Source organism: Stegodyphus dumicola, chromosome 5 (genome assembly GCF_044657685.1).
Source record: "Stegodyphus dumicola isolate Sdum_Otavi_A_Nest chromosome 5, ASM4465768v1".
NCBI classification, from domain to species: domain Eukaryota; kingdom Metazoa; phylum Arthropoda; class Arachnida; order Araneae; family Eresidae; genus Stegodyphus; species Stegodyphus dumicola.
In genome coordinates this window covers 39,397,032-39,424,373 of record NC_140772.1, presented here as the reverse complement: position 1 = coordinate 39,424,373, position 27,342 = coordinate 39,397,032, and the positions used below count along the sequence as shown (strand labels likewise).

The 27,342-nt window shown below is 29.3% G+C and overlaps 2 protein-coding genes across 6 annotated transcripts in view; one reads left to right on the top strand and one right to left on the bottom strand.

Annotated features, from left to right (window-relative positions):
* The window catches only part of LOC118183854 (peptidoglycan recognition protein 3-like), a 35,808-nt gene extending 32,196 nt beyond the window's left edge, over window positions 1–3,612 (top strand). The window contains exons 8-9 of the mRNA XM_085817800.1: window positions 241–446; window positions 1,332–3,612. Coding sequence (XP_085673926.1) covers window positions 241–446; window positions 1,332–1,469 — 344 coding nt within the window. The 3' untranslated portion in view covers window positions 1,470–3,612. The remainder of the gene's footprint in view (window positions 1–240; window positions 447–1,331) is intronic.
* Window positions 1,823–27,342, bottom strand: part of LOC118183855 (actin nucleation-promoting factor WAS-like) — a 54,634-nt gene continuing 29,114 nt past the window's right edge. The window contains exons 11-14 of one of the 5 annotated variants that reach the window (XM_085816591.1): window positions 17,623–17,724; window positions 9,524–9,629; window positions 6,757–6,839; window positions 1,823–1,995 (exon numbers count right to left, since the gene is read on the bottom strand). In XM_085816591.1, coding sequence (XP_085672717.1) covers window positions 6,790–6,839; window positions 9,524–9,629; window positions 17,623–17,724 — 258 coding nt within the window. In that variant the 3' untranslated portion in view covers window positions 1,823–1,995; window positions 6,757–6,789. Of the gene's footprint in view, window positions 1,996–6,756; window positions 6,840–9,523; window positions 9,630–17,622; window positions 17,725–18,834; window positions 18,930–19,059; window positions 19,145–26,014; window positions 26,125–27,342 lie in introns of those variants that run through there. The other 4 variants (XR_015041103.1, XR_015041104.1, XM_085816592.1 and 1 more) reach the window with 4 other exon arrangements.

Sequence of the window (27,342 nt, the reverse complement as noted above, 5' to 3'; positions counted from 1 at the left end):
GCTTTAATGTCCTTCTGAAATTATCAGAAGGTGTTAACAATGATATTTATAATGCCCCATGTTCAAAAAACGTACATTCAATAAAAAATAATTAGCAAATGCAAAAATAGTGTTTTAATCCCATCTGGCATTTTATGCTTTCATTTATGAAAAAAATTTTTTTAATGTTAAGCAGATACATTATGATTTGTATGAATCGAATTTAAGCCTGAGAATATGTTTATTTCACATATATTCCAGGATGGAATGATATTGGTTATAATTTTGTGATTGGTGGTGATGGTCGAGTATACATAAGTCGTGGTTGGACTACAGTAGGTGCTCATACCTTAGGATACAATTCCAAGGCTATTGGTTTCTCTCTGATGGGTGATTTTTCATTTCATGAACCTTCTGAAATAATGCTTAATACAACAAATAAGTTGATTCAATGTGCATTGCAGAAAGTGAGTATATTTTTATTATAATAATAGTTTTTATTTAAAAAAATTAATTTAATGTTAATTTTAGTTAAAAATATGCAAAGTTAAAATAAGTGGGATTAGCATTTTATACAAGAAGTCATAGTTTTTTTTAATAAAGAAGCTCGTATTATAAACTTATTTAATTTATTCTCCCTTCTTCAGCTAAACTTGCATTAAAATTCTTAAATACTGAATGCATCCTTATATTTTATTCATGAAAATCTCAGATCTTCATAAAATTATTCATATTTCTAAAATGGAAAATCTGCTATTTGAAAACTGACAAAGGACTCGATTAAAGACTATGAGCTTTATGAACATATTACAAAACATTTTCTCAGAATAATCTTTCTTATCTGAATGCATATAGCATACTAGTTTCTTGAGAATGGGCCTAATACAGAAAATGTGACAGACGTAATGTGACAGGTGCAAAATTCTCAACTTTGGATATTGGCTGTTACTGATTTTAAAAAGTTTTATTTACTTATTTATTTAAATACTGATATATTGAGTAAGTTTACTTAAATTTTAAGGCACTAAGTGCTTTAAGTACTCAGTATTATCTAAAGTTTATAAATGATAAGCTGATACAACACATTTTAAAGCGTAATTTTGATTATAAATATTTATAAATTATTTTATGGTAAGTGAATACCATTAGAAAAAAATAAACAGTATTTGTCACTCGTAATTTATTACCAGATTTATTTTATTTTCAAATGTTAAGCTAGTACTTTTACTAAAGAATACTTGAACTCATTATCATATTTTTATAACAATAGTATGTATTTATTCATTTTAATGATAAAACATACTGGCAAGAAAAGCCAAACTTAACTCAGTAAATTCTTATATAATTTTCAGAAATATATCAAAGATGATTACAAATTACATGGCCACAGAGATAGCTGCTGTACAGAGTGTCCAGGAGATGCATTTTATAACCTTATCAAAAACTGGCCTCATTTTGAAGCAGGACCTTTGCCAGATTACTATTGCTGACTGTCATTAAAAGCACTTGCTCAAGCAGGAAGCAAGACACATTACTAAAAAAATTCTTAAAAAGGGTCATAAAATTTGTTGGAATTTTCTGATGAAATTTTAATCTTTTCTGTGTTTTAATGTTAAATAATTCGTACACATATAAAAGTCTCTCAACTTTGTAAATAAATGCCTGGATCTAGGGAGAAAAAAAAACTATGGCATTATTACGATTTTACGAGCTATTAAAAATTTTATGAAGAAACTTTGTATACTTATGTAAAATCAACTTGATATTTATTGCTGTATTACATAATAATACTGATTATTTCTGTGTAAACTGGTTTATTAAATACATTAATGAATTAGAAAAATACTAGATAAATAAATATTTAATTACACTGATGAAAAATAATGATATCATTTTCAACAAAGAATACTGCATCTCTCATTCATTTTCATCACAGGGTTTTCAAGAATAAAATTCTCCAGATAAATTTTTCTACATTTGGGAATGGCAACTATTATCACCTACAGTTGACAATTCCTAGAAAATAAATGTAAACTACTATAAGCATATCACTTTCATTCTATGTTTTCCTATAGATAAATTCTACAAATGCATTTAACTTTCATCATCATTCCTAGAAAATAAAATGCAAAATATTATAAAATATCACTTTAATTCCATATTTTGTCATAAATTAATTCCCTAAATTAACTGTCATCACTGTTTGTAAAAAAAAAAAAAAAAAAAAAAAAAAAAGGTAAGTTTGATATGATACATTGTATAAAATTCAAAATATAAATGCACAATTTTTAAGAATAATTAATTTATATTATAAACTAGAAATGTAAAATCATCAATAATTCCCAACTCAAATAAGCTCTTTATGTATGGATGGTGAGTTTTGGTAATGTGACTATAGGGACAGAAACTGATGAAAACAATTTTAGTCTGAAGGAAGCAGAATAATATTGCTAAACCTAATAGCCTAAATAACGAAAGGCAAAATTAATCACTAAGTAGACTTTAGAGAAAAGCATTAAAAATCCTGAAATGAACGATAATTCGTTTAGAATTATTTTGGATTTAATTACTAAAAAATAAGCATAAAATTTTTCCTGCCATAACTAAATTGGAAAATTTTTAAATAATAGTAATACTAGTTTTTAAGAAGTGCAGTTATGTTTTACTTAGCCACCCTTGCAATCAAATGGATAATGTATTAAATTAAGAATTAAATTATTAAAGAAATAATGAAATTAAAAACAATAAATAAATTTTAAAAAATTAATAAGGGAATCAATACCTGGTGAAATCAATACCTGGTGAAAGGTCTTATAATGCTTTAGTGAGGTCAGGGATCTCTTGATTTCAGAATTATATTTCTTGATTTTTATTTTAAAAAAGGGAAAAAAAATCTGAAGATTAACACCTAGTGCATTTCTTATTCCATGAAAAACCCAGAATATATGTATAATTTTTTTTCAATAAAGGCAGTTAAAATTTCAGCACTTTTTGTTCTGAAAACAAATATTTGAATACTTGTTGCTTTAGAAGTCTTGGCAGGTATATGAAAACATTTAGTAGGCTTTTGAGTATATGTTCATGTATATTTTAGCACAAATTTTAAAACCACAGTCATACATGGGATGAGCACCAAGGATGTAATAGAATAAATTACATCCATTATACAGTGCAAGAAATGACAAATAATTTTAAAATCCATACAAAATATTCCATATAGAACAGCCAACTTCTTGGTCAAAAATTGTGCCATGTGTATGGGCATCCATTTTCTTATCCACTTCTAATGCATATATAATCCACAGATAGGCCATTCAGTGGGAAAAAACAAAAACTATCTTAAAAAGTGCATGTATTGCCAATATTATGGTTGTTTTGGCTATGCAGGGCAGTACACCAAGCAAGAGAGTGCAGATATTCTTCTCATTTTTTTTGTTTCATTAAGGAATAAAACCTGTACCAGTTCATCATCAGAAATGAATTCAGTATGATGATGAATTCAGTATGAATTCAGCCTGGATGTATCCACAATATGATTAACATTTTTGCACAGTCATTAATCCATGGATCAACATTATTACACATTACTATCATACTATAAATTTATGTTTAATAAATACATTTAATATCTTCTTTGTAGCCCTTTATTTCTCTTTAGTCATTTATTTATAGTATTTAAAGATAGTGTTTCTAAACATATGTTTCTATTCAAATATAGATTGTTTGGATTGGATGTATGGTGGAACTATTTTTAAAGTCTGTAATGGGAATGTACATGCATCCTTGGATACTTAAATTATTTAATTCGACGCAGAGATTTAATCTTACCTGAGCTGCTTAATGAGAAAATGTTCCTATGAAAAAGATAAATTAGATGAAGAAGTTATTACAAAAAAAATCTGATGTGGACACCATATGACTTCCTTGTATAGCCTATTAAATTATACATTTTTTATGCTTTTTATTTAAACTTATTTTCTCGAACCTATTTTTCATTCAATTAATTCAGTTCTCATTTCGCGGCACAGCAAAACTACATAAAAACTCATAACATCTTCATTAAAATTTGTAAAATACACAAAAACAAAAAACACCAAATATAGTTAAAACAATTTTAAAGAAAAATTTTCAGAATTAAAATTCCAGTTTCTATGCAAAAAACAAGCAATTTGGCCAGCAAGCAAGAATGGCGATTTTTAGGTGTACAAAACTGAAAGTTTACTTTTGATCCCACTCACAAAAAGACATTCAAGGTGCAGAAACTGATTTAATTCACTATTCTACTGAGCTTTAAATATAAACAAATAGTGGTTTGTTAGGCTTAACTCACCACTTAAACTTTTAAATTGTTGATAATTCTACAACTATTGCATGCAGATTAACTAAAGGCATAAGAATTTTAACCTGAACTTAAAAGCCATATAATTCAATCACATTTAAGGCAAAAAATGCACAATTTAATGACAAATAAGAATAAAAAAAAAAAAAAAAAAACTCAGCTCACCAAGCCAGGTAACAGAGTGGGAATATATATATATATATATATATATATATATATATATATATATATATATATATATGTATAAGACTGGTGCGGCAGATTGCGACAAAAAAGGGAGGTTCAAAACTACATGTTATAGCAGTCCCATACACAAAATTTCAACATTCTGTGGCTACTTATTCTTGAGTTATGCGAGATACATATGTACGTACAGATGTCAAGAAAAAATTTCTTCTGAATCCATTTTAAAATCCTTTTGGGGGAAAAAGTCCTTTATTCTGTCCATCGTGCAGATGTCATGCAAAAATATTGCTTAAATGTTTTCGATAGGGGTTGAAATGGATAATTTCGTTGAAACAATGATACCTGAAAATTTTGCGATTACAATACCTCCTTTTCTTTGTATAAGGAAGTAAAAAGGAGGAAGGGGGAAAACACACAAAATTAAATTTAAAAAAATTTTCATGAAAATTCCATAACAGAATAATTTGAAATTTGTGCATTGATAAAACTATAAAATACCAACCCCAAAAAATTAAGAAAACATCATTTATAATTTTCTATTAAAGACTGTTTTCCCTGCAAAAGAAAAATCTAAAATATTTTACTGGATTTGGAATATTTAATTATGGAAGTTTTACTAGAAAAGCTATGATAAAGATTATGCAAGTTAATTTCATAATGTTAAAAAATAGAATTTGTTTTTTTTTTTTTTTAAGGATGTGTCATATAAGGAGAAGGGAGGTAATAATCATATAAATTATGAGTCATTGTGGTTGTTTTTCATTCACAGCACATAAATAAAGTTCCTAAAGTATATAAGGTAAAGAACAAGTACCATCTGCCTAGTTCCATCTTAGTTTTGCTCAAGATCACCAAGTACATGCCTTTTATTAGAAATGCTGGAAAAGGTGACAGCTATAATGTTCCAATGATTAAGTATTACAAAAAGTAAAATGTCAGACTCTTTCCAAGAAAAATATAGAGAATATCAGATTCCTTTCTAAGTTTAAAATATAAACAAATACAATAGTTAAGCTGTATTTCTGTGCTAATCACAAATACTAAAGTAAGGAAAGTAGTGTACATGTGATAAATGAATTTCAAATTCTGCTATAACAGGCTAATAAATGAGTACAATGTTTTTAAAATGTTTTATGAAAGTAAATAAATGAAACTGGCTAAGCTTTGGAAAACAAGCTGTAGCACTAAATTTTCAGGGAAGTTTAACTTAATTTTGCAAGGAACTTAATTTTAATTTTGCAATTAATCTTTTTCCTTTAAAAAATTATTTTTAATATTTTTTATCTATTAATTATTTTTAATTTTCTTATTTCATATCAGCACTGTCATTGATTTTCACAATCCGATGTGCATACAGAAAATCAGTACAGTCAAAAGTCGTTAATCCGGACCTCAAAGCTACAAACTTTTTGCGCATGCGTCAACGCATAATGTGTTCACACATGCGCATAGGCGTTTACGCAAGCACGTAATACTTTTATGCATGCGAACATGCATGTGCACATGCGCATAATATGTTTACGCATGTGCATCTAATGTATAATGGAAGGTATAAGCTAAGCTAAAATTATCTAATTATCTATTTCAGATTGCGTTGTTCCTTAATCTTCAAATTGGATCCGTCTTATTATTTTTTGAAGACTGTTAGAGCAATTTTATAAAAGTAATTCGCGCTGCTCTGCGAAGGGAGGGGGGAACGTTGTGGCGTGCAATGAACTTGAAGTTAATCTGTCAGCACTATCCTTATCTTCAGGGCAGATGTTTTTATTTTATTCCGCTTATAATTCCTTACTAAATGTAGTATTTCATCTTGATGTATTCCGTCTTTGATATGATTTAAATCAAATTCCTCATCATTATAAATATCACGAGTACACATCAAATAGTTTTCTGGTTGCAATTTTCTAATTTTGACTATGCGTAACGTATGCTTTACGCATGCGCGCGTTGAAAGAAATGTTTAATAAAGTAAACAAATAAATATGAAGCTTTTTTTTTTTTTGTAAATTTTGATACCCTTTAGATCATAATTGCTCTTTATTTCATAAATTACAGTTTCATATTTTTAATTTTATAATTTCTGCATTCCATCTTACCAGATTTAAAGTGATGATCTATAATCCGGAAAAATCGATCCGGAATCGCCAAAGTCCCGACGAGTCCGGATTAAAGACTTTTGACTGTACCTAATTTCCTATCAATTGGTTGATATACATACATGATGATACAAAAGAAACACAAAGCATAATTACCCATTAAAATACATCTTTAAGACTAACACAGTATTAGTCCCAATCATCACCATAATCATCTTCACTACTGCTATCACTTTCATCTAAATAGAAGATAAACAACAATTAGGAAAAAAATTTTTAATAAAAAGAGACACTAATCATACAAACATCTAAATACCAATATCAGACAACTTTCTATTAATTTGTAAAAAATACATACAGAAATTACTGACATTATATTTAATGCATATCTGATACTTAAACTTTTTTTCCCCTGCTTTCTGTAAGAAAATTAAAAGGTACAATATTTCTTTGAACATTTTATTTAATAATGATTTTGATTTTTTTTTATTTTAATTACTTATTGGCAGCCTTTTTTTAATTTTTTTTAATGCATTCAAGAATTGCAAATAAAATTTAGAAGAATCCTTAGCAAAAGTATTCAAGAGAACGTACAACTGTTTGCAGAAATTTACTTATGAAGAACAAAAGGGGACTTTCACAGTCCTATAAATGTATTGTTTAAAAAGAAATTAATTATAAAAAATGCTTAAATACCAGAAAAATCATGTACTGTGTCAATTCACCTTAAATAAGTACAGAGATATATTGGCATTATAATATTTACTGACTGTGCTACTGTTATTAATGCAGTTTTATTATCTAAAATATATGCTTTAAAATGAATGTTATTTTAATTTATATGGATTCAGTATGCAAAAATAGTCCTCAATCAGGAAAAAGTATTTTTAACAGTTAATGCAAACAGGAAGTCTACAGAAAATTTTCCCCAATGGGTTCATGAATTTATGAGGACTAACATTAAGACTTGCAATTTTAGCCTTTGAGAAATACAAATACCTATAATGTTCCTGATTAAAACTCATACTGGCAATCAAAAACAAAATTAAGAAAAGGCCAATTATCAAACAAACACACTTTTTAGTTGCAACTACTTATTTCGCACATGCACAGCTATCAAGATATATATTGCTAAGCAATGGTAGTTTCTACACATAAAAAAAAAAAAAAAAGCTTCATTGTTTTGTAAATATGTACATATGCCACATAATAACGCATTTCTGATGAAAAGTTTATGTATTATTAGCATATAGTATGCATACTGCTCTCATACTTTCAATATTTACAATTAACAAAAAAATTTGATGTGGACACCATGACTTCCTTGCACAGCCTATGAAATTATACACATTTTTTGCTGAACTTCATTTAAACTTATTTCTTCGAATTTCATTAGAGATATATTTTTCATTCAATTAATTCAGTTCTCACTTCGTGGCAAAGCAAAAATGCATAAAACTCAAAACGTCTTCATTAAAAACTGTAAAATACAGGAACATATAAAATACCAAATACAGTTAAAAACAATTTTAAAAAATTTTTTTTACAATTAAAATTAGAATTTCTATGCAAAAATAAGCAATTCGGTCAGCAGACAAGAAGACTAATTTTTCAGTGCACAAAACTGAAAGCTTATTTTCAGTCCCATTCCACAAAAAGACAATGATGCACTGACTGACTGAATCCACTATTATACTAAGTTTCAAATGTAAACAAATTGCAGCTTTGTTAGGCTTTGTACTACTTAAAACACTTTTAAATTGTTAATAATTCTATAATGATTCCATACAGTTTAACTAAAGGCATAAAAATCAACCGAAACATAAGAACAAAATAATTCAGTTGCTTTTAAAGCAAAAAATGCACAATTTACCAAAATATAAGTCTAAGAAGAAAACTAGTGGTGTGTATATATATATATATATACATATATCAAAAAAGTTTGGTGTGGCCGATTGCAACAAAAAAGGGTGATGCGCAATATAGTCCCATATAGCAAATTTTAATGTTATGAGGCTACTTGTTTTTGAGTTATGTGAAATACATACATACCTACACAGACGTCATAAAAAAATCCTCTCCTGAATCCATTTTGGAAAAAAGAGTCCTTTGTTCTGTTCGTACGTACAGATGTCACACAAAAATATTGCTCCAATGGATTCAAGAGCAGTCAAAAAGGATATTTTTATTGAAGTATTATACAGAAATTTTTCATGATTACAGTACTTCCTTTACTTCATACAAGGAAGTAAAAAAAACCTTTTTTAAATTTTGAAAAATGAAAGCAGAAGTTTATAAACTTCATAAGTTAAAATTTATTTCTAAAAGCAAGAAAATTTTAAAAATTACAGTTTTTTTCTAAAACTAAAATTAATATAGAATCAATATGTACAAAAACTTTTAGCAATCAATTTTCTATTTACAAATAATCAACAAGCATATTTTTCCTAAATTCTGAAACAAACTGCTTGTGTGTGACTTTAGTGCAGTAAACAGTCATGCTAGGTTAAGTAATAGCTAAAACTGTACTGTCTTTCAGATGTAGTTTTTTTTTACAGAATTAAGAGCATAATGAGTAAAAGAAAAAGTGATAGAAGATGGCATACAATTCAGAAGTTTTTTTTTTTTTTAACCACAATTGTATATAATTTAATGATTTAATTGTATATACTAATCTGAAATACATAAGATTTAAACAATTAATTAAAAGCAAACTGCTCAATTAGAAAATTAATCGAATGTATAGTCAGTAGTGTTAAAAAAATAATAATAGGTGTAGTAGAATTGTGCTAGTGCTAACAAAAACCAACATCTGGATGTCTAGTGCAAATCTTGGCATGAGATGTGTGAATATTGAGAAGTAAATGCTGTACTGTTCAACATATTACATAAATATTATATAATAACATCAAATAAGAAATACCTGTCTGATGAATAGCTCGACTCCGTTCAAGTAAAGCCCTTGCAAGTGCACCTGCCAAACCATCTTGAGGATTAGGAACTGAAGTGGGCCGAGAGTCTTCTGATACCTAAATATAAATAGATAAAAAATTTTCAATATTATCTTTTATCATGCTTTACAGAGAATAATTTTAGAAAAATCTAATGATCTATATAAAAATTCTAAATTTCTACTATTTGTTTCACGAAGAATTTAATACATAAAGATCAAATCCACACAAAAATTCCTCAATGATTAAGAAAAATCTTTTTCAGTAAACAGCAGCTTCACAAAAAATAAACAAGTGAATATTGCCTACCCCAGGGGCGTAGCTAGAGGGGGCAAGGGGGGCATCTGTCCCCGGGCGCAGAATCCAAGGGGCGCCAAACTGATGTTACGACATTTTAGAATTAAATGTTTTCCATCCTTGGCAAGCAGTAGGGGGCGCGAAATGTCCCTGGGTGCTGAACACCCTAGCTACGACTCTTTTCCTGGCCTACCCCCAGGAAAATGGCTTAATAAGGTTATCCTAATTTTAAAAAATAATTTACGAAAAGAAAACAATGATGCACTCAGCACCATCTATTACTTTTGGACATATATACTATTTATGGTATATAACAGCATATTTTTTTAATCTACAGTAGTGATATTACAATGCATGAAGCCAATACTTGTGATTTAATTAATTTTTTTAATTGCATTTCTCCCTTAAAAACATTCACAACAAATTAAATAATTTTACAATTTTCAAGCTACTTTCATCCAGCACTAATAATAGAACACAAAGCTACTTTCATCCAGCACTAATAATAGAACACAGTGAAAAACACTATATATTTTGATATGGGAACAAGTCATGGAAAAGTAATCTGTAATTGCTATAAGTGAAGAATTTTTATGTCTTTTCGTGCCATCAAACTTGGAACACATGTAAAACCCATGGAACACCTAAACATGTACACTTCAAAAAAGGCGAAAGTTTTATATCCTCTGCTCTACTCAGCAGGTTGTTGCATTTTTCATATCCTAAAAGTGTAACTTGGGATATAATGTTAGATTTAAATATATAAAATTTTGACATAAAACTGAACATTTTCTGAAATGATATGCCAATATTTATTTATTTTTTATTTTTTATTTTATTTATTTATTTATTTTTAATTATTCTGTGACCTGTTTTATAAAAATCGCAGTAGCAATTTTTTCTTAAATTGCCAATCAAAATTTTAACTCTGCAATGTTAATTAAATTTTGCATATATACATGTGCTTTTGTATGCATTTGCTTTATTGTTTGCTATGTAGTCTAGTAATTAATCTCTCAGATCAATTTCAAGCATATGCATTAAACAGTTTTTGTCTTATTCAGCGTTTTGCCTTTGTTGCTTATTTTTTTAGCATCAGTGTAATATGACAAAAATATTATAAATGAAACATGCTGTCTTTTACTACAAAAATGTTTAACAGTGGCAAAATTTACTAGAATATAAGATTTGTTTCTTCTTTTCTGTTCATAGCAAAGGCAACACATATAAAAATGATTCTGATGATATTTATGTCCAAAGATAATTTGTGGCATTAGTATATTTCTTACATAAACTGTTGTTTACATTTGAAAAAGGCCACTAATATTATTTATCAAAGACCCTTATGTAAACACAGGATTTAGAATAAAAATATTCTCAAAGTCAAAATGTGCTTGTCAAGCTCTGAATTCTAATCACTTGTAATATAATAAATTATGATTTATTGTTATATTTACTTTCACATTATTAATTCTGATACATCTGAATTTATTAAATTCTTGTAAAATAATTTTAAAAATTAAAAAGTTGTTCTTTTATGTAGACATATTCCTTTATTTATATCAATCAAAGTTTTAACGCCTGCACTTCTATTCCTTCCATCAACTCTGAAAAAAAGTACAAATTATGCGAGTTTAATGAATGACAGTCCAAGTTCAGAAAAACATCTGGCAATTCAACCACTGGCACTGTATCATATTCTTACCGAATGGATAGATTTTTTTAATAAGTTTAAAAATCATGCATAAATTAGGCTAACTGATTATTTAAATACAGAAAAGCAAATGCAAGCTATCTGCCTAGGGCACTGTTTTTCAAAGTGAAGGGCACAACAACATCTAAAGGAGGACTGGCTGTGTCAGACCACAGAAGGAAAAATATACTCCAAGTTTATTTTATAGGAGCTATCCATCCAGCCTTAACACTTTTTTATGCATGCAAACTGGAAAATAGCTTTCAAAGTAGATCCACCCCTTAATCTTTCTGCACATGAACAAAATAATAGTCGAGCCGGTGTCAAAGGTCAAAGCTCAAGTTTATCAAGAGTTCAAAGTTCTGTAATACCTTTCAGTGCAAGTTCTGGATAGTTCTGGTTAGTCAATATTTTCGATGGAATGGTTGTTCGAAGTGGAAGTTTGAAGGTAAGTCAAAGTGAATATCGAAACATACTATTCGAAACTGATACTGACTCAGAGTCAAATTTTTAATATTTGTTTTTGAAGGGGGTGTTCCTTCAATTTTGGCTCATTTAAACTTGATTAGAGTTGGACTGATTCTTTGCTTTTTCCATAAAAGTAAAAATTATATATAACATATACATATTTCATAGTGCATAGTTTCTAATAAAGATAAATTAAGCTTTAAGAGTTTGAAAGTTTTGGTCATGCCGCAGTTTTAAATAAAAATATATGATAAATTTTTACAATAATTCTTTTACAAAGAATGCTTTCTAGTTTTCCCGCATACTATTACAGATTATGTAAAAATATATATACTCTTTCAAATGGAAATTGGTGGTCTTAAAAATTGTCAAAATAATATGATTTAGATTGTTTGCAGCCATTAAAAGGATCAGGTCACTTGGTGGGATAGAATAATTGCCGACTCTTCTGTTGACCAGAAAGTGTGGGAAATGCTTTATTTCTTTATCATTTAATAAAAATGTAATTTAAATTAAAATGTAAATTAATTCAAATATTTCTCCTTTGAGCTTTGCTAAACTTTACTTACAGCTAAAATACATAGAAAATGAAAAGCAGTCTACCTGAAAATGTAACTGAAATTTTAAAAGAGTTTGACAAGAACACAAAATTTATGGAAATGTAACTGTCAAAAAATCTTAATATTCTTGAGTCAACACTGGAAATAAATTTAGAAAATGAAATGCAGAAACAAATTTAGTAGAAAAGAAGGAAATTTGATGAAAGAGCAGCAAATTCCGGAAAAAATTACATCAAAATATTTGCATGTTCAAGAAAAAAATATTTGGAGGTTTACACCATATTTTGTTAGTTTTTCACATAGAGTAGTGCAGCAAATATAACAGCAAATGGGCTTGTGCTAATGGAAAAGACACTGGAAATGTCATCACAAGTGAAAATAAAGGACAACTATTTTGGGGCTGAATGGTTGTATAAATTTATATTATGTCATAGAACAAACACCATATCATATGCTCTATAGACATTTTCTCTACTTATGAAACCAGTCTTTTCTTTCATTTCTTGAATTCAAAATGCCTAACCTCTAAAGACATTCAGAATTGAGGTAAAAGTAATTTCCCTATTTTACTCTGATCAAATACTGATGAAACAGAAGCCAATACCTTTACTCATTTAAATGTCAGAAATATACAAGAGGTTTTGAAAATTTTCACAAGATAAAGATGAATGATTTTTAATATATTTTCAGAAAGCATGAAGAAAAACAACAAGACATTACAAAGTAAAAATAGCTTTCTTTGCATATATTTTAATTTAAAATGTTTTTAATTCTAAAATTCTAAAAAGAGGAGAAAAATTACCTAAAAATAATAGCTATGATTTAAAAATATAATATAAAGAAAAATATTTGAAAGAATAAACAAAGCCTTTTTTTCTTCTGCTATGCACAATGAAAGAGAAGGTGAAACAGGTTACCATAAATTATACATTTTGCCAAGTGAATTATTCTTGGTGCAAAATAAAAAAAAAGTGTACAAAGAGAAATTTTCGAATTTCATGTTTCCCACCAAATTTTACAAAATTTGGCATATAGGCACATAATTTCAGTTGTAGAACCGAAATGTTGTTGTGCTTTCAAGACGAAAAATTCAAGTTGAATTTTGTCAATTGGCCAAGTAGAATAGGAGATACAGAACTGTCCCACCTGCTTTTTTTTAATTGGTGAACATTTCGAAGCCTACATGTTTTAAAATTTCATGTTTTGTATGAATTTTATAAATTTCGATTTATAAACTCAGCAATTTAAAAAACAAAAATGTGGTGCTACTGCCTAAAATAAAATACTTTCATCATTTTCCTCTACACACCAGTGTTGCCATTCGGTAAAGTACAAGATAGTTAATTTACTGATTATTGACTGAATTATTCTTTGATATTTAATCGGTCTGTTATTGATTAACAAATTGGGGAATTTAAAAGCAATAAAAACAGTACTTAATCTTATTTTTACTACTTTTTAATAACATATATGATTATTTTAATAAAATTGCATTTAAGTCATGATATATCTAATAAATAATTTTATAAATATCAGCAGTTTTTTCCCTTCTTTTTTAATTTATAAAACATTTTTCTAATTACACAGAATCCTTTAAGTTTTTATGGAATTAATTTTTAAAGGTATATATCCTACAATCTGGAGATAAATATCTTGCCTAGCTAGACTTGTGCTAATAATCTGAATGGATATTCTCCAGTACAGTATTCTATAGTACAATCAATCCTATATCTTGTGATATTATGCTTAAGCCTCCTTTCCTGATCTTTTTCGATGTTTTTTAGAAAGATTTGCCAAATTTCATTATACAGATAGAGAATATACAAGAATTTTACTACAAAAATAACACATATGATCATTGCTACAGAATAATTATTGTATTCTCAATCATTAGATTCTTTCAATAAAAACAAAAGAGCTAATCAATATTTAAGCTAATATGAGTACTGCCAAAAATAGTAAAAATATAATTGAGAAGATATGAAGGAAAGATAATTGCTGATCTGTATTTCATATTCCATATTTAAACAATAAAATGCATTTATGCACTGCAAAAAAATAGTTTAAAATATTTTTCTTCATTCTAGTCCTTTCTGCAATATAATTAAAAGTAACTGTAACATTAAAGTACTGTAACATTAGTATTACATAATACTATAATTTCTATTCCATCTAAAGTCTAGAATCATTTGACATGAGTGATTGAATAAATTAGCATAATCAGAAAAGCAATACTTTTGGTTTATTAGAAAAATCCTTAAAAATAAAATTACACTAGATGATCACATTAAAACCACTATATATATTTTACTTTTTTATAATTATTTTATGCTGGTCATGCAAGTAGCTAATGCAAACAAAATTTTTAAAAAAATTACAGTCGAATTCTGTTAACTGCACATGCCTGTAATTCGTACTCATTTCTGGATGCAATAAATAAGCAATGATTTTCAGAGAATTCAGTATAGGAAATCTGAAATCAATTTTTCTAACATGTATATGCAAATAAACTTTATAAAAAATATACTATATTTATCACATATTTCATTTGAAAACGATTTTTTTTTTTTTTTTTTTTTTTTTTTATTGAAGTTATACAGTCAAAAGTCATTAATCCGGACTCGTCAGGACTTTGGCGATTCCGGATTATAGATCATCAGTTTAAATCTTGTAAGATGGCATGCCAAAATTCTAAAATTAAAAATATGAAACCGTAATTTATGAAATAAAGAACAATTATAATCTAAAGGGTATCAAAATTTACAAAAAAAAAGCTTAATATTAATTTGTTTACTTTAATAAACATTTCTTTCAATGTAAGTTGTTTAAGTTGCTTTGTTTTATGTGATAATACTTTCTCTTTAATTCTATAAACAGACGTATTTCTTGTTCAGTTACAAAGTTCCGCTGTTCAAGTCCCGTTAATTGCTGTGTTGAGAATACCGACTAACTTGTCAATCGAAATTTTTTTGTTTTCATTAACCTCTCTGTCACATTCTTCATGTCTTTATCCATTTTTTGCAGCAATTCCACTTTTTGTTTGATGGACATTGAAACATACTTTCGTTTTGTACAATCCTTTGGGAGCTCCAGAATCAAAAATTCTATTTGACATAATCGAAAATTAAGTTTCCTTTTAATAAATTGCTCTTACAGTCTGCAAAAAATAATAAGCCAGATCCAATTCGATGATTAAGGAACAACGCAATCATCAACATTAACTGAAATAGATAATTAGATAATTTTAGCTTATACCGTCCGTTATACATAAAATGCGCACGCGAAAACGTATTCTGCGCTTGCGCGCATGCATATGCGCAGTCGTAAAAGGTCTTGCGTGCAAGCGTAAACGTCATTGCGCATGTGTCAACGTGCCGCATGCGCAGAAAGTTTTTTGCTTTGAGGTCTGGATTATGGGTGTCCGAATTAACGACTTTTGACTGTATGAGCATTCTCTGTGCATGCATCAGTAGATCATAAATACATAGATCATAAATCATTAATACATCATAAATCTCCTCAAATTTTGTGTTTTAGATAAATTCTTCCTTTTGGATACATACATTCCATTGTCTTTTTTTAGCTGCATGGTTAGCTAGTGAAAGGAATTTATTTGTAAACAATACTTCAAACACTTTGCAAATGGTTTATTTACAAACTGTGCAATGAGCAAGCTTGTTTATATAAGCAGAGAACAAAGACAGATTAAAAAAGAGCACTTGTAGCGACTTTTCCGGAATCAAAAATGGAAAATATGGTAAAGAAAAATGGGATAATGACGTTTAATAAATCCAAAATTTCAATTCTAGGGCTTTCTCTTAGCTGCTAGTAACATTATTAATCCAATTGCACATGTATAGAATATAACGGTGAATTAGCATAGATGTTAACTTCTGCAAAAGCCTTAAACGCAGGAGTTCACAAAAAAGTGAAGTTATCTATTTATTTCCATTTCAGAAAATCATTAAAATTACTCACAGTTTTTCTTAAATATATGTTCTCATCCCTCCTAGTAAAATATTATGATACATGCAAAAGTTTTTTCTTACTTCCTTAAAATAGCTCTTTCTTATTTAATCATTTTTCTCTTGTGCTATCAGTATTATTATTATTTCTTTCTTCCTTTCTGTTTAGTTTATTTTTGGGGTGTTACATGACAGGCCTCCTTGTGGTGCACCCTGGTTAACATTAAATCTGTCACAGAGTTGTCTCACTTCCTCGTTCTTTTAACATTTGGATTGAATTTCTCCTGCTGACTCAATTGTCTTGCAATGGATTCCTGCTCATTGAACACAATGAAATAGCTGATTTCTTGGCAAAGAAAGAAACAACTATTCAACAAACCACTAATAACCATGATTTTTAATTCTGCAAAACTTCTAATTATATTAGAATTTAAGATGAGATTTATCTCTTACCTATCAAAGCTAATAGAAAGGCTTGGAAATGTCTCATTACTTCAAAGCCAGTTATTCCAGATTTTCCACGTCCTGCAGCTGTGGTGTTATTTCACTTTTGACTGGGCATGACTGTCTGACCCATCTTTTTGAAATTCGACTTAAAAACTCTTCTGTCTGTGCTCTTTATAACTCGGGACAGTCCATGGATAAGGGAGAATATTGAATAATGCACTGCACTATTATCATTTAATTCTGTTGGTCTTAAGTATTAGGAAACAAGATCAAGGCTAATGGCTTAGTGGTCAAATGTCTGGCATTTGTATAGATAAATAAATATTTTATTTTTTTAATATCAATTACATTTTAAAAATACAATAGTTTTGAGTTCTATGAATTAATAATTCTATGATTAAATAATTCTTACACTATGGATATGATTTAATAGTTACTTATATATAAAAATTAGAACAGGAGAAATGTAAACAAAACTCAGAAAGACTCTGCATATAAAACACAAAATTCTCGACTTGCACAACCTTCAGTTCGATGTTTGCAAATTATCAGAATTCTACTGCAATGATAATGAATGTCTTTGGGACAGAGAAAATTATATAGTTCTTAATAAAAGTAAAAAAAACAAAAGGATTACATACAGATTTGAGAACAACTCCTTGTCTTATTTGATTCAGAAGAGCTCCTCTTGTATCATCACCTGCTGGTTGATTTGCAGCAGCATTGCCATTGGTTTCAACATGCTGTAAAATAAAAAAGCAAATATTCAATATCAGACTTATAACCACACAGATGTACATGACATGATACTAAAAGCCTTCTGTGTTAAAGTAGCGCTAGTTTTTAAACATTTTACGAAATGCTGTAATTGTATGAATCAAGTAATTTGCTCTCTTCTCTTCTAAAAAATGAAGCCCTCAAAAAAAGATCAGATTGAATACTTACTTAGCCAAGTATCTAAATAAAATATTTTAAATTTGTTAATGACTTTTTTTTATTCCCACCAGTATTTCATTAAGGGAGAAAAAGCATAAACAGAATAAACAGAATGTTTTACTACAATTCATCACAATTCGTCATGGTGGTAACTTGTAAATTTTAATTTTAAAATTTACTTGAACTCTGAAATTGGACTCTATCCTATTATTTGTGTTGCATCTTATACTTATGTTAATCAAGAAACTTTTTTTATTCAAGTTTTTTATGTTACTATTTCTTTTTTTTAAAATTATTTTGCATGAATGTTTACTTTATCGTATGATTCTATGAACTTTTGAAATTTTATGGCCTATCTAGCTACTGCATACTTCTGAAGGACTTTGAACTCTTATGCCATTCACAGCTTCAAACTGTCTTCGCGCCATTTTCATCTTGTCTCACTACTGCTTATCCCTCACTCTTACTAGCTATATTGCACTCACCATCTGCATTTGCCATACAACTCACTGCACCTGTCTGCATGCTTCAATTTAATGCCATTGCTTATCACTGCACAATTTTTATAATGAACGCCTACTTTCATAAGTATTAAGATATACCTGCTCATGCAGCTGAATTTTCTTCGCCCACGGGTGTTGGTACTTCCCTAGTACCATTTATTTGAAAATATCTTTGCCTAGTGCACTTTAATAGGATCTACTGGCAAAAACTCTTTAGTAGTTAATAACCAGAAAAAAAGTAAGTCATAAGAATGTTTTACTAAGAAGTCATTTTAGCCAGTTACAAATAGCTAAAATATATATGCAGCAGACAGTCCATATAGTTACGTTAAATAGAACTCGTATCGCATCCTGAAAGGGTTGATTCTGCATATTCTCTCTCCACACACACATACATTACTTAAAGTTAAGTGCCTTAAAAATATTCTACTCAGATAGCTCCTGCTTTGTAGAACTTATACCACTTTGCTATTGTGAAAGATTTCTTCATTACTATTCTTTTTTGCCAACTGAAAGAAATGGGAAAAGGATTTTCACTTTTCTAAAAAAAATTGTTTTGAACATTTATAAAGCATCATAATAAAGAAAAATGCGCAAATCTAAGCAATGCTTTTACATCAGCTACAGCAAATGACTTACATTATTGCAGTTTCATGTAGCTGGCCATGAAAGGGTGCAGATTTCTCATTTTATGTTTATTGCTTTCCTTGCTGCTTTGAGGATTCTTTGATTGAAATGTAATGGCAACAACAGAAAAAAAAAAAAAAGATGAATGTTCTGGAATAAGCAAACCAACCATAAATAATTAGTAATACTATAAATACTTTTAAATAAAATTGCAGAAGTTCCAAGTGTCCTATGGCCTTCTTGAAGAAATAAGCAAAAATTTTTCTTACCATTTCTTCATTTTTTGTTAGATGTTGAAGGTAAAATTAAGTAAATAAAACAAGAACAAATTAAGGGGGGAAAAAATGGTGGCAAAATCAAGGATTGAACAAGGAACCTTTAGACAAATCATGATTTAAATCATTATTATTCTTCAATCAGTGATTGAATATTAATTTTTAAAATGGATAAGTTAAAAGCAATAAAACAGAAATGTGGGATGTTAAGAGCATCAGTTATGAGGCTGATCACTACACTAGAATGAGAAATTATCGGATAATATTAAATTTGATTTATTAGACAATGATTTATCCATTTTAAATGAAAATGATATATTTACAGTAAACAGTGAAATTCCATCTGCCATTATAGACAAAAAAAAGTACAAAACATGAATACAGAAAACCTTGGAACATAAAACTACATTATGCAAACTGAAGAGTAATAGATTATTCAGAAATAGAAGTGTTAAATTAAACATCTAATTCTTCTAGTATGAAGTTCAATTACAACTGACACCAAACTTCTGAAATTTACCATAAATAAATTTTAAAGATGACATAGGTGATTTTCAGAGTTTTGGGGCTCAGTGCAAATCTGCTATACATAATAACTCTGCTTTAAAAGATGAAGGCAAATTGAACTACCGCAAATTTTTATTAATGGACACAGCTTCAATGTCAATTAAAGGCTTCCACTACTCACTCAAAATTATGAATAAAATTAAAAGTAATAAATATTCTGAAAGAAAAAATTGCTAAAAAAAACAGAAATTTTAAAAAAACATGCATATGAAGGGTCTGCTAAAGCCAGTGAAAAGAATGGATAATATTAAAGCATTACAAAACCTACATGATAGTTTAGAAATAGAAATTAGAAATCTTGATGCCTTTAACGTTACTTTGCATTCTTAACAGCTATTTGTTATGCCCACTGTTATTGAGAATACTGCCTAGTGCAGGAGTTCTCAACCAGTGGTACGCAAGAGAAAAATAGGTGGTACTCAAAGAAGCAAAGTATTTTTAACTATTAAATTCAAAAATTAAAACCTCAACATCCTGATTGAGTTTTTTCTTTAACACTTGTAAATTTAAGCGATATGAGCTTTGTTCAAGAGTAGTGGTGGTAGTAGTAATGTAGTAGTGGTGGTACTTAAAGTTTTCAATTTTTGTTTAGGTGGTACAGGTTAGTCAAAAGGTTGAGAACCGCTGGCCTAGTGAATTAATTCTAGAGCTCAATCCATCATTAAAACCTGGCACAGAAGCCAATTAACATTTTGAAACTTCTGAATTTTAAAAAGAGGGTCAAATATAAACCCAGCAGCACTGAATATAAATATATCATGATTCAATTGCATATTTTATTGGAAAATGAATCTTTGAAACATTCCAATTCAGACTGTGCAATACCAATTCAGGTAAAAGAAATTAAAAAGAGCTGACAGATATTACTTATATTTTCAAAAGGACCATAGGTCAGCCCATTTTAATTTAGACAGATGTTGTGATTTATGTTCATTTAAACATAACACTATTTTATATGATAATAAATGGGAAAATAAAATGTTTAAAATGAACAGAGTGGTAGTATTGATTTCAGAAAGAAAACAAAAATAAAGTTTATTTATATACTAAAAATGCAATAGCTTATGGTCAGAATGGAAGAAAAATATAGAGAATTATGTGTGATTCTGCTTCTCATAAATCTTTCATCCTGATAGAAGTATCAAAACAATTGAGATTAAATGTTATAGAAGAAGAACTTCAGATTTAAACCTTTGGCCCTGCTGAGCTTATGATTAAAAGGTTAAAAAAGGTTAAAGTGATTCTTAAAGACATAGATTGATCTGGAGAAAAATAATTGAGTTCTCAAACTCAAGTATTAGCCAAGCTGTTACTGGTGTGCCAGGAAAGGAAATATTTAATTCCTGTAAGGAAAATTCTACACTTGCTTATGCTACAAATATAAAAGGGCTCAAATATCAGTATTGATAATGATTTTTACTGGAAAACAGTCACTTATTTGGTTATATTTCAGGTGGAAATGAAGCCTTAAGTAATGCCTCTACATTACAGTCTACAATTACGGTAATGAATGTAGTTGAGTTCACATGCATAGGATTTTGAAACTAGTACAGCTCTCAAAAGGCTATGGGACTTAGATGAAACTGGAATCGCTGACATTATAATAAATGAAAATGACAATGAAATTGTGTGGAGGTTTGAAGAAATGACTGAATATAAAGACAATTGCTATGAACATTCAATACCTTGGAAGCATAATGTCATCAAAACGGGTAGTAATTATAACATTGCCTTACAGAAACTAAACAGTTTACTTAGAAGGTTTAAGAAATATCCCAAAATTTATAAAAGGTAGTTTAAGGGTAATTGAAGATTATCTAAATAAAGGAACAGAACCCCAAAAAAAATTCTACAGGAAATATCTACTTTTTGCCAGTAATCAGAGAACATGATTCAACAAAATTAAGAGTCATTTTTTTATGTTTCCTCAATCATGATAGTCTACCTTTAAATGATTACTTACATTCAAGACCAAATTTAAACCCTGAATTATTAGATTTCTCAATTTATTTTCATCAACATAGAATAGCATTTGCTGCAGATATCGAAGTTCCCTTTTTAGAAATTCTGTTAAAGCCTGAGGACAGAAATGCTTTAAATTTGGCTTGCAAAAGAAAAAGAGCAACAGATGACTTTAAGAATGATGTGTATAATATTAAGAGTATTTTGCAGTCTCTTTTTAGTAGACACAATTTTAAAGCACCACACAAGAAAGTTGAAATCACAATATTCAAAAGATGTATTAACTTCTTGAATAAAGAATTTATGTAGATAATTTAATTCATGATACAGATGATGAAAAGCTGCAGAAATTTATGAATACATGAAAAGGTGTGAATAATAATAACAATTCGAGAATACCAATGTGCAGTCCTAAAGGGTAGATCTACTACCAACCAAATACCAAGTATTAGGTAAATACTTGAAAAGACAAAAGAATATGATATAGATACATGTCATCTTTTCATTGATTTTAAGACTGAATATAACAACATTAATGGGGAGAAACTGTTCCAGGTGATGCTGGAGTTGGGAGTGCCTGAAAAATTGGTGAATCTGATTTAGATGATCCTTAGGAGAGTAAAACTGGAAACTGAATTATCAAATATCTTTTATATTGAAAAAGGACAATAATAAGGAGATTCTCTTTTTCTGCCAGTTTTTTAATATCACCTAGAAAAAGCAATAAGAGATTCGAGCATACAAACACAAAAAACTACATTCGTAAAAATAATTCGTAAAATAATGCAGTTGCTGATGACATTGATATAGTGGGAAAAACAAAGGCAGCAACAGCTGAGGTTATTTTGTGCTTTTAAGTCAGCAGCAAAAAATATTGGTTTGACCATCAATGAAGAAAAACTAAGCTCATGACAGTTACAAACAGAACATATAACCTGATACCATTGAAAATAAATTACTATGTTTTTTAGGAGGCACAGTAATTTAAATATTTAAGTACAATTGTAAATAATAATAATAATGATATTACTAAACCAGCACTGCTAACAGACGCTATTATGGATTACGAAACCAGTTTAAAATGAAATACCTATGCAACAATACTAAAATACAGTTGTAGAAGACCTTAGAAAGACCTACAGTATTCCATAGAAGTGAGCATTGGACAATGAATAAAACAGATGAGGGTAGAGTAATGACATTTGAATGAAAGATACTGAGAATTTTTGCGGCAGTAAGGGAAATGGAGTGTGGAGAATAAGGTATATTTCTGAACTACAGCAAAAATTTACAAAACCTAAAATTATTAAAACCTCTCAGCTAAGATGGCTAGGCCATATACACAGATATGAAGATAAAAATCCAGTGAAGAACTGACATTCCAAAAGCTATAGGGAAAGAGAGGAAGGCCACAGACAATATGGCTAGACAATTTGGAAAGGTGGTTAAATACGATGTCAATACATGGAGGACTGTGGTGTTGTACGAGCCAAAATGGCGGAAGCTGACTGAGACAGCCTTGGCCAGAAATTGGCTGTAGAGCGTAAGAAGAATGTTGATAAAACGAATAGTACTGTTATGATATATCTGGAATTAAAAAGGAGATACACTGAAATTTTGCATCCGAGTTGGCTTGATCAAAGAACTAGGTTAGAAAATAACAAAATGGAAGATTCTTCAAGTTGTGGGTGAATACCAGTCTCACATCTTTGTTTGTTGTAGCTAAAATGACAATGCAAGAATGCTGCCAAAAGAGATGCCTATGGGATGCACTGCTTAAACAAAAACTGCAAAAATAATTTAAAGACTGGTATAATGTTTAAAAATGTTGAAGTACCAAAACATTATTTCAGTAGTCTATCAAAGAATAATCTGTTGAATATCCAATTACATATAGGTAGCTTTACAGATAGCAGCCAATGGCACAGTTGCACATTTGAGATACAATGAAAATAGGCTAATAATATTATTTGTCATTTCTAAAGTACAAGTGGCCACCATAAAAAAGGTTATGTTACCTCAGCTGAAGCTTTTGGGAGCAGTAACAAGAGCTCAGCTCATTACATTTATCCAACATTCATTCAAGAATGTAGAAATGAAGACATATCTGTGCACAGATTCAGAATTAGTACAGCACTGAGTCAAGTTTGTTCAATGAAACAGTAACAATTTGTACAAAACAGATGTCTAGAAATCAAAGAGAAAACTGATACAGATTGGTTGAATAATTGTCCCAGAAGTGAGAATCCTTCAAACTTATTGATGAGACAACAGAAAATAGAAACCCTTTTAAAAAATGGATTGTGGTGGTATGGCCCATCTCAGCTTATTAAAGATAACTTTTTGCCCCAGATCTCCAAGAAATTTTAATGAAAATGATAAAATAACAATTTCTGAGAAATCAAAAGGAAAGACACAAGAAATCTTAACAGTATTGTTGAGATGAGCGAACCCATCTTCCCAATCAAAAACTTCAGTGACATAACGAAAGTAAAAAGAATAACCTCTTATGTTTTCAGATTTATGAATAATATGAAAAACCCAACTTAGAGGAAATAAGGAAATTAAAGCTGAAGAAAAGCATGGACAGTAGGAAAATATTTGTATCATACCCATTTGTTGATGCAAATGGAAAACTCAAGAGTATGTGGAAGGCTTCAATGCTGGCTTCAGCTATAACCAAACACACCCAACCATATTACTTGAAAAGTGTCATTTGGCATATCAAATCACTAAAGATTGTCACAAAATGCAAAGACATGCCAGTGTAGCTGAAACCTTAAAAAGAGAAATTTTGGATATTAAAAGGCCAACAAAACATAAAAAGTAATATTAGCCCATGTGTAATTTACAACAGATTTACAGTTAAGTACTAAGATATCACCCCTATAACAAATGAAAGAATAACAAAGGCAAGTCCCTTTGAAGCTGTTGGAATTGATTTTGCTAGTCCTTTGATTAGAAAGAATGAAACTGAGAAGGCTTATATTACTCCATATCAGGGCTTTTCAACTGCTGTGATTCAAAGGGGATGAGCTAAGCCTTTTATTTACTCATTAAGTATTTAGCTTAATTTAAAGAAACTACTTTTGTTCAGCTCCTGGTATTTTCAACATTTCTTCCAATTTTATTTAATTTATAAAACACATTAAAAAATAAACTAAATTTAAATAAATGTTTATGTGTTGAGTTTTGAAAAGGATGAGGAGAATGATGGTCTATCAATGGTGAAAGAGACGAATAGAACAAAAAAGGTTCACAACCACTGACGACCTATGTACACTGCGCAAAAAAAAAAAAAAAAAAAAAAAAAAAAAAGAGACAGTTCTATACGCCCGTTCTACTGGGCCATTGACGAAATTCAACTTGCATTTTTCATGTCTCGAAAGCATGACTTAGGATATGTATTAGATTTATATATAGCGTTGTTCTAATGCCAATTTTCCATGCCAATTTTTTTACATATTTCGATTTTACAACTTGGACCAAATTGCCAAGTTTTGTAAAAATTGGCCAAGTAATTTTTAAAAAATTAGCTCTCAAAATTTTATTTTTGAGAAATTTTAGCTCCTCATTGTTAATTGAATTTGGTATACATTTATTAAACTTACATGATTCCTTCTCCCAGAATTCAAAATTTAGGCTTGATCCAAATACAATTTGCACATTTTAATGACTTATTTTAAAAATTTGTATTTTAAAATAATTTTTATTAATTTTTGAAAAACAATTTGTATTATAACCTAAAAAATTTTACCATAATCTGAAAACAGATGTATTTCTAGACACACCTGCAAAAAAAATAGACTTTTTTATTTAAACTTTTCTAAGATATACATGAATTTACATATTAGCATGTTTTGAAATTTGGCACTTTGTTAAAATTATTTGAAAGTATGAATGATGACTTTTTTCCACTCGTCTACAGTGAAAAAAAGAAAAGGAAAATAGGTTGCTATAAATTCAGAAGTTTGCCAAGTAAATTATTCTTGATGCAAACTGAAAAAATGCGGCAAGATAAATTTTTGAATTTCTCCGTAAATTTTGCATCAAATTTTACAAAATTTAATATTTAGGCACAATTTGAGTCGTAGAATCGAAACATGGAAAAAAATTGATAATGTCATTTCAGAAAAAGTCTGATGCTAATATACAATAATTACCAGTAATTTATTCATAGACACTTTTCAGCTGTTACGTTCTTACTGCAATCGCATCCTTTGGAAATCCAATTATTCACATAATTTCTCCTCTCGATTTTTGTATGATAAAACTAGTAAAAAAAAGGAGGGAATACATGAATAAACATGGTATACACTAAAATGATACAATATTCTGGGATCCAGGCTCATGGGAATTTCAGCCATTCTGGATTTGGAATTTTTTAAGATATTAGATTATCAATTTAAATCTGGTAAGCTGACATGGATATAATGCTTTATTAAACATTTCTTTGAATGTAAATATAATGTTTAAGTTGCTTCATTTTCTGTGCTAATATATTCTCATTAATTCAACAGATAGGTACAATTCCTTGTTTAGCTACAAAGTTTCGATGTTCAAGTTCTATGATTGCCTTGTTGGGAATTCCCACTAACTTGTCAGTCAAGATTTTTTCATTCTCAACAACCTGCATCCTTTTCTTGACTATTGGTATTCAATTTTCTGGATCATAAGTTAGAAATATTACAGATTTCGCCGTCAGTTTACTGATGATTGGGGCATTGTCATCAAAATGCAAACTACTTCTACACATTTCTTCCTACATTCCAGTATTTGAAAAATTTTTCCATTTGTTTGTCATGACCTTCAATTTCACAGATACCATCCCAAAGCTTAGCTAAATGTTCACTATGTACTACTAGCGATGTATCATGAGACTGGCAATTAAAGATATGTTATGTTGTTTTGCAAAATTTTGTCTTGCTTCTATCACATGGTAATGAAGTCAAGCTTGAATTATATTAGTTGTTTATTATACTTGCACCTGTTTCCCATGTATGCTTAAGGCTCCTCCGAGTCTCGAATAAATAAATTTCCATATACATTTAAGGCTTAATCAGAGCCAGTGCCAGACATTTTACAGCCTAGTGTAGTCTCCTCGGGTCCAATATTCTGCTACCAAGCCTCTCCCAATATTCTAAAAATTTTGCTGCCTGTAAATTTTCTATCCTATTGCCTTCACTATATTCTAAAGATTTTTGACAGCCCTTAATACTGTTCCTCGACACTTCTCTTAATTCTAAAAGCTTTGCCCTCTCTAAATTCTGCCGCATAGTGCGGCTTATGGTATGGTGCAGATCTTTGTTCTCCATAGCACATTAAATAACACTCAGAGCATTCATCCAAGAAATTCAATTAGATATAATGCACAGTAAAAATTTACTTCAAGACTTCAAATATGCATACTCCTTGACAGCCTGACCTCTATTCTCTGCCCCTCTACAAAAATTTCTCTTCAGAACTGCCATATATATTGGCAAAAATTTTT